At 40.1% G+C, this 10,480-nt stretch overlaps 1 protein-coding gene across 2 annotated transcripts; it reads right to left on the bottom strand.

Moving 5' to 3' along the window:
* Positions 1-3,015: 3,015 nt before the first annotated feature.
* Positions 3,016-8,915, bottom strand: LOC105286907 (eukaryotic translation initiation factor 2-alpha kinase). Of its 2 annotated transcripts, XM_026974594.1 has the most exons (9): positions 8,762-8,915; positions 8,433-8,549; positions 8,222-8,335; positions 7,927-8,113; positions 5,474-5,585; positions 5,192-5,400; positions 4,244-5,003; positions 3,830-4,171; positions 3,016-3,742 (listed from the first exon to the last, which is right to left on the bottom strand). In XM_026974594.1, exons 1-9 carry the CDS (start codon positions 8,772-8,774, stop codon positions 3,560-3,562), a joined length of 2,037 nt encoding a protein of 678 aa, XP_026830395.1. In that variant the 5' UTR covers positions 8,775-8,915; the 3' UTR covers positions 3,016-3,559. The 2 variants fall into 2 exon arrangements, with proteins under 2 accessions (XP_026830395.1, XP_026830396.1); XM_026974595.1 differs by lacking the exon at positions 8,762-8,915 and having other exon boundaries at positions 8,437-8,573.
* Positions 8,916-10,480: the final 1,565 nt, after the last annotated feature.

Below are 10,480 nucleotides of genomic sequence, written 5' to 3'. Positions count from 1 at the left end.
GGTGCCAGATCAGGAGAGTATGGTGGGTGTGGTAGCACATCCCATCCAAGCTGTAAAAGCTTCTGGCGAGTGACCAAACTTGTGTGTGGTCTGGCATTGTCGTGATGGAATACGACACCTTTCCTATTCGCCAATTCTGGTCGCTTCTGCTTGATGGCAGCATCCAATTCAGCCAGCTGACGACAATACACTTTCGAATCAATCGTCTGGTTGCTTGGTAGTAGCTCGAAAAATACGATTCCCTTCCAATCCCACCATACAGAAAGCATGATCTTCTTTTGATGAATATCTGCCTTGGATGTCGATTGAGCAGGTTCATCTTGCCTGGACCATGATCGTTTTCGCTTAACATTGTTGTAAACAATCAATTTTTCATCTCCAGTTATGATTCGCTTCAAAAATGGTTCATTTTCTTCACGTTTCAACGATGAATCGCAGATGGCAATGCGTCGAATCAAGTCAATTTCCTTTAAATTGTGTGGAACCCAAATATCGAGCTTTGAAACGAATCCAAGGCGTTTCAAATGATCGTAAACGGTCGAATTCGATAAATTTAACTCTTCAGCAATTTCGCGTGTTGCTATGCGACGGTTTGCATCCACCAGAGCCTTTATTTTCTCGTCATCAACTTTAATTGGCCGACCTGAACGTGGCGCATCTTTCAAATCGAAATTTCCAGTACGAAATTTCGAAAACCAATTCTGACACTGACGTTCACTCAATACATCTTCTCCGTACACGGCACACAATTTTTTTCTCGCTTGCACTGCATTTTTACCCTTTCGGTAGTAAAAAAGCAAAATATTACGAAAATGCTCACTTTGATTTTCCATGTTTGATGTGATGCCAAAAAACATTACTTGACAGATCGCAACACAATAAGATACTAAATGACGTCTGAAATGTCAGTTGTCAAAATATTAAACGAATTTGCCGCTTAGAGTAAGGTTAAGTATCGAGGAACGCGACTAACGACATCTCTTTGTGAAAAACGAAATTACTTTCCGAACAACCCAATATTTTGATAATCCGAAACGCGGAAAATCATGGGTGGAGATCCAGGCGAACCATCAACATCCACTCCGAGACGCAAATTCACGGTTCAAAAGTAATGCTCAGTATTTGGTGGGATAGTGTACTATGAGCTGTTAAATCCGCACGAGACTGTCACGGCTGATCGTTATCGACACCAATTGTACAAGTTGAAGCAGGCATTGGACCAAAAACGACCACCAATTGCGAGTAAACGACGGAAAGTGATTCTTCTTCGTGACAACGCTCGACCTCGCGTTGCGTTGTCAGTGAAACAAACACTATTAGAGCTCGAATGGCAAGTCTTACCGCACCCCGCGTATTCTCCGGACATTGCTCCATGCGATTATTATTTGTTCCAGTGGATGCAACACGCTTTAGAGGATACACACTTTGATAATTTCGAAGAAGTGCGAAAATTCGTCGACGAATGGATCGACTCAAAAGAAGAGTCACTTTATCGTGGTGGAATCCATCTCTTGCCAGAGCATTAAATGTTGATCGTACAACAGTTACGAAACATTTACATGAAATGGGAAAAATTCAGAAAGAGGGGAAATGGGTTCGACATCAATTATCGGAAAGTGCCATTTGAACATTTGCATTTCGTTGATCGCCAGGCAAAAAAGAAGAGTCTTTTGTCTCGGATTGTTACTGGGGATGAAAAGTGGATCTATTTTGATAATCCGAAACGCGGAAAATCATGGGTGGATCCAGGCGAACCATTAACATCCACTCCGAGACGCAAATTCACGGTTCAAAAGTAATGCTCTGTATTTGGTGGGATAGTGTACTATGAGCTGTTAAATCCGCACGAGACTGTCACGGCTGATCGTTATCGACACCAATTGTACAAGTTGAAGCAGGCATTGGACGAAAAACGACCACCAATTGCGAGTAAACGACGGAAAGTGATTCTTCTTCGTGACAACGCTCGACCTCGCGTTGCGTTATCAGTGAAACAAACACTATTAGAGCTCGAATGGCAAGTCTTACCGCACCCCGCGTATTCTCCGGACATTGCTCCATGCGATTATTATTTGTTCCGGTGGATGCAACACGCTTTAGAGGATACACACTTTGATAATTTCGAAGAAGTGCGAAAATTCGTCGACGAATGGATCGACTCAAAAGAAGAGTCACTTTATCGTGGTGGAATTCATCTCTTGCCAGAGCATTAAATGTTGATCGTACAACAGGTACCAAACATTTACATGAAATGGAAAAATTCAGAAAGAGGGGAAATGGGTTCGACATCAATTATCGGAAAGTGCCATTTGAACATTTGCATTTCGTTGATCGCCAGGCAAAAAAAGAAGAGTCTTTTGTCTCGGATTGTTACTGGGGATGAAAAGTGGATCTATTTTGATAATCCGAAACGCGGAAAATCATGGGTGGATCCAGGCGAACCATTAACATCCACTCCGAGACGCAAATTCACGGTTCAAAAGTAATGCTCTGTATTTGGTGGGATAGTGTACTATGAGCTGTTAAATCCGCACGAGACTGTCACGGCTGATCGTTATCGACACCAATTGTACAAGTTGAAGCAGGCATTGGACGAAAAACGACCACCAATTGCGAGTAAACGACGGAAAGTGATTCTTCTTCGTGACAACGCTCGACCTCGCGTTGCGTTGTCAGTGAAACGAACACTATTAGAGCTCGAATGGCAAGTCTTACCGCACCCCGCGTATTCTCCGGACATTGCTCCATGCGATTATTATTTGTTCCGGTCGATGCAACACGCTTTAGAGGATACACACTTTGATAATTTCGAAGAAGTGCGAAAATTCGTCGACGAATGGATCAACTCAAAAGAAGTCATTTTATCGTCGTGGAATCCATCTCTTGCCAGAAAGATGGAAAAAAGTTATAGAAAACGAAGGAAAATATTTTGATTAAAGTATTCATTCATTATCATATTTAAATACATGCGTTTTTGAGCAAAAAAACCCTCAAAACTAAATCACACCCCTAATATATCTAAAAAAATAACTTTTATTTATGCGCACAAGCAAATTTACATATTACCTATTAGTAAAATAATGAGCGTAAGTGTATCACATATGCTTAACAAATAATTAAAAAAAGAACTGGCGATAGAATATTCATCCAAGGACACAATGAATATAATTGTTCAGATATTTTGCTGATGTAAAATATGTTCAAAGTTATTTATTAAAATATAACAATATTGCGACATAACCGATGCCAGTGCAGTTATACTCGAATTGTACAAACGAAACTACGTTGTATGATATGGTACAAACATGACGACCTATCGATAGATGAAAGATTATCCATTGGATCGGAATTACAGAATATTTTGACGTACATCGAACGTGAATCCACGTGACGCAAGGTATTTCATGTAATTACACGAGTATTTGACTTCGTGGATGGATAAATCATGTACGAGAAAGAATAAATAATCCTTTATCACTTATTGGCAACAGAAGTTTCAGAAATATTTGTAACTTAAGTAGTTAAACCTATGCTCTCCGTTGATTCGTTGCTGCAGCTGCTACTGGCTCGCAGAAAATTGTCTAGTTATTTGCGGCAGCTCGAAGTGCCACTTGGAATCTTTGTCTACACTTAATCCATCGACTGTCTCACAACTCTGCAAGGTCAGCCTTGTTGCCTTAATACCCAAAGTTGTGGGGCGTTTCGCTGGATTCTGATCCAGCATCATTTTGAGCAAGTTGTACTGCAAGAAAGACATTTCATTTTTTCAGTTCTATTTTCAATAATTTCAGCTGATAGCAGCTACATTTTTTAATATTTATATTCTCACCTCAGCGGGATGATTCGTCGCAAAGTCTTTTGGAAAGACGGACTTTTTCAGGTTCGAAAGCTCCATTATCCTCTCCATGTCGGTGAGAAACGGCGTGAGCAGCTCAAATAAAATAATTCCTAGGGAATAAATGTCCACTTTGTAGTTGTAAATTTGGCCATTTATCTGCTCAGGCGACATGTACAGGTGCGTGCCCACGCACGCGGTGTGCACGTCACTTTCCAAGCTGGTATTTTCATCTTCCGGTGTATGAGCCCCGTCGTAGCCCTCAGTCATCGCGGTGACCAGTCCGAAGTCGCCAATCTTTACTTTGTCGTCGTAAGCGAAGAATATATTCGACGGCTGTGAAAGATTAATATTCTCACAAGTTGAAAACGATGAAGTAGAAAATTGTTATCATCCACTTTGCGTTACCTTTAGATCTCTATGGATTAACCCTTGCAAGTGCACGTACTCCACCGCGTCTATTATTTGCTGGAAAATGTTCAAGACCCACGCGGAGTCTCTCACCGACGTGTGCTGCTTCAGCCACTCTCGGAGACTGAGTCTTTGGCACAGCTGCATTTGTATGTACAGGAACATTTTTGCTGATTTGTGATCGTGATTGGACTTGCCTTTCAGATCCAGGGAAAACGACTGCTGGCGCTTGCGTTTCTCATTCTTTTCGGCAGTGTCATCGGCATCGGCATCGCTTTCGGTGTTCTCGAACGCGATGCTCTCGGAATGATCAGTGTCGTCAGCTATGTCAGCTAACTCTTTCTCGGTCTCGCTACTTGAAAAGGACTCGCCCGAACTATCGGTACTGCAACCGTTAATGCAGATCGCGTCGTTGTCGTACCGATAATTATCTGACGATTTTTCAAATACGATGAACGAGTCGTCACTCGTCTCTACATTGTTCAACTTCAAGGCCTCACAGGCACTGTCTACGGAAGATGTACCGGTTTGTGAAACATTGATGTGCACGGAACCGCTAGTTTTCACTGTGCTAGTACGAGTTATCTCTAAAGACCCCGACGACGATTTTAGCTTAGCGATCCATTGCCGATCGTGCTCCTCCTGCCATCCCTTAGGCGGGCATTCTAGCCAGGCGTTGAAGTATCTTACGATATTCTGGTGATCCAGTTTCGCTAGTGCCTTCACTTCTCTCATCACGCGTTCCCTGGAATCTTGGCTGTAAAATAGTTTCCTTCGTAAAATTCTTGCTCAGTTAAAATCGTAAAGTTAGGAATTATAAAAAAATCGACAATCGCTACAGGACTCTCCTCGCATGAGAAAGAGACAAATATATTTTTGCTCATCCTTTAAATTTCACTAGGAACTATTCACTCGTAACAGAAAAAAAACACGATTGATTAATACCTGTTTGGCAAGGCTATCCTCTTGATAGCGTAATTGCAATCGTCAATTTTATTCTTGGCTTCGAAGACCACTCCGTATCCACCCTTTCCCAAGCAGTCGACCGGCTCGAAGTCCGTTAGGTAACGCGAATTAAAGTTGTTGGCATTTTTCCCGTCGTCGTTGCTCGAATCGTTGCTTTTGATCTCCACGTGTCTTTCCACTATCAAAGGCTAAACCGCAATAAAGCAAATATTGAATAAAAAAATAAATTAAGGATTACAAACGATCGGTTTGTACGCTTACCGGAAGCACGGCATCTTTAGCGACTGCCATTGTACTCGAGAAACAATGGAACAGCATATAGGTCATCATCATTATCAGAAATGTAAACGGTACTAGCAAATTACCTTCTTTCCTAATAACGTAATATTAATTACAATTATGTGTGATACAATATAAATAATATGAGACAATACTATTGGGTTGGCCAAAAAGTAATTGCGTTTTTTTTTATATAAATAAAAGGCGAATTTTTCATGGGAAACAAAAACTTTATTAAACAATATATTGTCCATTTTGTTTGATTATCTTTTGCCTTTTTTCAGGCAACTTCATGATTCCGCGCTCAAAAAAGTTCTTATCTTTTTCAGCAAAAAACAATTCCAACAACGATTTCATATCCTCATCAGCAGTAAAGGTTTTACCATTCAAGGCGTTTTGCAAAGAACGAAACGAATGGTAATCTGATGGTGCCAGGTCTGGCGAATATGGTGGATGTGGTAACACATCCCATCCAAGCTGCAACAATTTTTCACGAGTGACCAAACTTGTACGTGGTCTAGCGTTATCATGGTGAAACACAACACCTTTGCGATTCACCAATTCTCGACGTTTCTGTTTGATGGCATCGTTTAATTTATCCAGTTGACGACAGCATACGTCTGAATTAATGGTTTGATTCCTTGCAAGCGGCTCAAAATACACAGTCCCACCAGACTGACAGCATAATCTTTCTTTGGTGAATATCTGCTTTTCAAGTGCTTTCAGCAGGTTCATCACGATCTTTTTCGTTTGACGTTGTTGTAGACGATCCATTTTGCGTCGCCTGTTATCATCCGTTTCAAAAATCGATCATTTTCCTCACGTTTCAAAAGAGAATCGCAGATGTCAATACGCTCAGTGAGATGAATTTCTTTGAGCTCATGTCGTACCCAAATATCGAGCTTACTAATGTATCCAAATCGTTTTAAATGGTTTTCAACACTCGATTTCGATATGTTAAGATTCTCAGCAATCTCTCGTGTCGTTAAACGCCGATTCGAATCGATCAGTGCCTTTATTTTGCCATCATCAGTTTCGATTGGCCTTCCTGAGCGTGGTGCATCTTTCACATTAAAATCTCCAGATTGAAATTTAGTAACCCAATTTTGACACTGCCGCAGTTTTAAAGCATCTTCGCCATATATTGGGTTGGCCAAAAAGTAATTGCGTTTTTTTTTATATAAATAAAAGGCGAATTTTTCATGGGAAGCAAAAACTTTATTAAACAATATATTGTCCATTTTGTTTGATTATCTTTTGCCTTTTTTCAGGCAACTTCATGATTCCGCGCTCAAAAAAGTTCTTATCTTTTTCAGCAAAAAACAATTCCAACAACGATTTCATATCCTCATCAGCAGTAAAGGTTTTACCATTCAAGGCGTTTTGCAAAGAACGAAACGAATGGTAATCTGATGGTGCCAGGTCTGGCGAATATGGTGGATGTGGTAACACGTCCCATCCAAGCTGCAACAATTTTTCACGAGTGACCAAACTTGTACGTGGTCTAGCGTTATCATGGTGAAACACAACACCTTTGCGATTCACCAATTCTCGACGTTTCTGTTTGATGGCATCGTTTAATTTATCCAGTTGACGACAGCATACGTCTGAATTAATGGTTTGATTCCTTGCAAGCGGCTCAAAATACACAGTCCCACCAGACTGACAGCATAATCTTTCTTTAGTGAATATCTGCTTTTCAAGTGCTTTCAGCAGGTTCATCACGATCTTTTTCGTTTGACGTTGTTGTAGACGATCCATTTTTCGTCGCCTGTTATCATCCGTTTCAAAAATCGATCATTTTCCTCACGTTTCAAAAGAGAATCGCAGATGTCAATACACTCAGTGAGATGAATTTCTTTGAGCTCATGTGGTACCCAAATATCGAGCTTACTAATGTATCCAAATCGTTTTAAATGGTTTTCAACACTCGATTTCGATATGTTAAGATTCTCAGCAATCTCTCGTGTCGTTAAACGCCGATTCGAATCGATCAGTGCCTTTATTTTGCCATCATCAATTTCGATTGGCCTTCCTGAGCGTGGTGCATCTTTCACATTAAAATCTCCAGATCGAAATTTAGTAACCCAATTTTGACACTGCCGCAGTTTTAAAGCATCTTCGCCATATACATCACATAACTTTTTATGAGCTTGCACAGCGTTTTTCCCTTTTCGGAAGTAATAAAACAAAATATGACGAAAATGTTCTTTTTGATTTTCCATTTTGAAATCGACGGCAAACAAACAATTGTTAACGAAATCGTGTACTTTCTTTTTCTAAAACAAGCTTGAACTGTGAGTTGTTAACCTACATAATGAATTTGCGGTTTAGAATGAAGTTAGTTATATTTCAAGACATGTATGTCCATCTATTGGAAAAAAACGCAATTACTTTTTGGCCAACTCAATATTATAACATTTACGAGAGCTTACCAATTCCAAAAGGACGTTATTATTAACTCGACTATATCGACTTGAACAGGCGTATCATCTTCCCTTTCCTTCTCGTAGATTAGCATAGGTTTTTCCGTTCCAGTGAGAAGTGGAACGTTAGGATTGGTATGGTTATTACCCGGTTGTTCGGATAGCTGATCCTTCGAGTACAGATAAAATCCGTTACCTGTAAAAAGACAATCGCGTAGGCTCATAAATAAAACAATCATAAATCTGCACTTACAACAATCTTATTTTATTAGCTACATTTATAATAATTTTCAAAGTTACTTACCGTTAATATATTCTGAATTGTACAACACAGATAGTGCGGAAGTACTTTGTACTTCATACGTTTCAACTTCATTGAAGTTATCTTTACCTGGCACAGTGCTTATTAACGCAGTCGCTGGAATTATTTTACAACGTTAACAGTGAATTATCAATTTGACGTATTTAAAATGCGCATCACGGGACATGCTTATGTAAAAGAGCTCAATTCGTACCTACAGCCGGATGTGGATGCCACGGGTATTTCGTACGTTGGGTATCTCTAGGAGCTGCATCTAACCAATTCTTCGGACTGTGATTTTCCTGCACGTATAACTGTCTCTCGTGCATGCCTAAATATAAGTCTGGGTTGATTCTTGGATGATTTAATCCCCAGTGCCATTGAGAACCGTCAAACAAATTGATTTTCTCCAACGGCTCTTGGTTCGCAGAAATTTTCGACATGTCTTCGCGCCATATCGTGACAATTGGGCTGTCAAACTAATTTAAAAAAAAAGACCGTTACCATTTCACGTGTGCTACCGATCGCAATCGCCATACTGACCTGGTAGTGCCATAACGTAACGTCAGGATTGTTCTTGTCGATGGCCCAAATCAGGCCTTTCGGTATGATCACTTTGATCTCTATGTCTAGTTTCGTAACTTTATTCGGGCAGTTAACATCCGTAGCAGGTATTAGAGCCAAATCATGCTGTCCCACACTGAAGTTCCACCTGTAAACAGCAATGTATCGTACCATTTAGCATACATATCTGTACATTGGGTTTTTTTCTTTTTTAATGAAATAATATTATTTATCTCGCTTTAGCTCACCTCTCGATGCCAGTACGAGCTTCTACAGCTCGTACAGTTTGCTGCAAGCGTTGAAGGATAAGTATATCTTCTTCCAAATATTCTTTATGACTCGTATCATTTTTGCATCCGTTAATGCCACATTTGTATAAAATTTCTCCTGTACTGGCTGACACGGCTATTACGGAAAATTTATTTTTATTTTATATATATATTGGGTTGTTCGGAAAGTAATTTCGTTTTTCACAAAGAGATGTCGTTAGTCGCGTTCCTCGATACTTAACCTTACTCTAAGCGGAAAATTCGTTTTATATTTTGACAACTGACATTTCAGACGTCATTTAGTATCTTATTGTGTTGCGATCTGTCAAGTAATGTTTTTTGGCATCACATCAAACATGGAAAATCAAAGTGAGCATTTTCATAATATTTTGCTTTTTTACTACCGAAAGGGTAAAAATGCAGTGCAAGCGAGAAAAAAATTGTGTGCCGTGTACGGAGAAGATGTATTGAGTGAACGTCAGTGTCAGAATTGGTTTTCGAAATTTCGTACTGGAAATTTCGATTTGAAAGATGCGCCACGTTCAGGTCGGCCAATTAAAGCTGATGACGAGAAAATAAAGGCTCTGGTGGATGCAAACCGTCGCATAGCAACACGCGAAATTGCTGAAGAGTTAAATTTATCGAATTCGACCGTTTACGATCATTTGAAACGCCTTGGATTCGTTTCAAAGCTCGATATTCGGGTTCCACACAATTTAAAGGAAATTGACTTGATTCGACGCATTACCATCTGCGATTCATCGTTGAAACGTGAAGAAAATGAACCATTTTTGAAGCGAATCATAACTGGAGATGAAAAATGGATTGTTTACAACAATGTTAAGCGAAAACGATCATGGTCCAGGCAAGATGAACCTGCTCAATCGACATCCAAGGCAGATATTCATTAAAAGAAGATCCTGCTTTCTGTATGGTGGGATTGGAAGGGAATCGTATTTTTCGAGCTACTACCAAGCAACCAGACGATTGATTCGAAAGTGTATTGTCGTCAGCTGGCTGAATTGGATGCTGCCATCAAGCAGAAGCGACCAGAATTGGCGAATAGGAAAGGTGTCGTATTCCATCACGACAATGCCAGACCACACACAAGTTTGGTCACTCGCCAGAAGCTTTTACAGCTTGGATGGGATGTGCTACCACACCCACCATACTCTCCTGATCTGGCACAATCCGATTACCATTTGTTCCGGTCTCTACAAAATTCTTTGAACAATGTAAACTTCGATTCAAATGAAGGCGTCAAAAATCACTTGCTTCAGTTTTTTGTCAATAAGGAATAGGACTTCTATGAGCGTGGAATCTTAAAGTTGCCAGAAAGATGGTGAAAGGTAGTGGAACAAAATGGCCAATACATCACTGAATAAAATGTATTCTAAATATGAAAAAACCGCCTTTCATTTCTCCTTGA

The sequence above is a fragment of the Ooceraea biroi genome, chromosome 13 (genome assembly GCF_003672135.1).
Source record: "Ooceraea biroi isolate clonal line C1 chromosome 13, Obir_v5.4, whole genome shotgun sequence".
Classification (NCBI taxonomy): Eukaryota; Metazoa; Arthropoda; class Insecta; order Hymenoptera; family Formicidae; genus Ooceraea; species Ooceraea biroi.
The sequence above is the reverse complement of the archived record's forward strand: the minus strand, read 5'-3'. Positions and strand labels throughout refer to the sequence as shown.

Excerpts from the sequence above, each read along its gene's own strand:
- LOC105286907 (XM_026974594.1), bottom strand. Across the intron at positions 8,336-8,432 it reads GCATCCACATCCGGCTGTAG|CGACTGCGTTAATAAGCACT; the intron begins GTACGAATTGAG and ends AAATAATTCCAG. Across the intron at positions 5,004-5,191 it reads AGGATAGCCTTGCCAAACAG|CCAAGATTCCAGGGAACGCG; the intron begins GTATTAATCAAT and ends ACTATTTTACAG.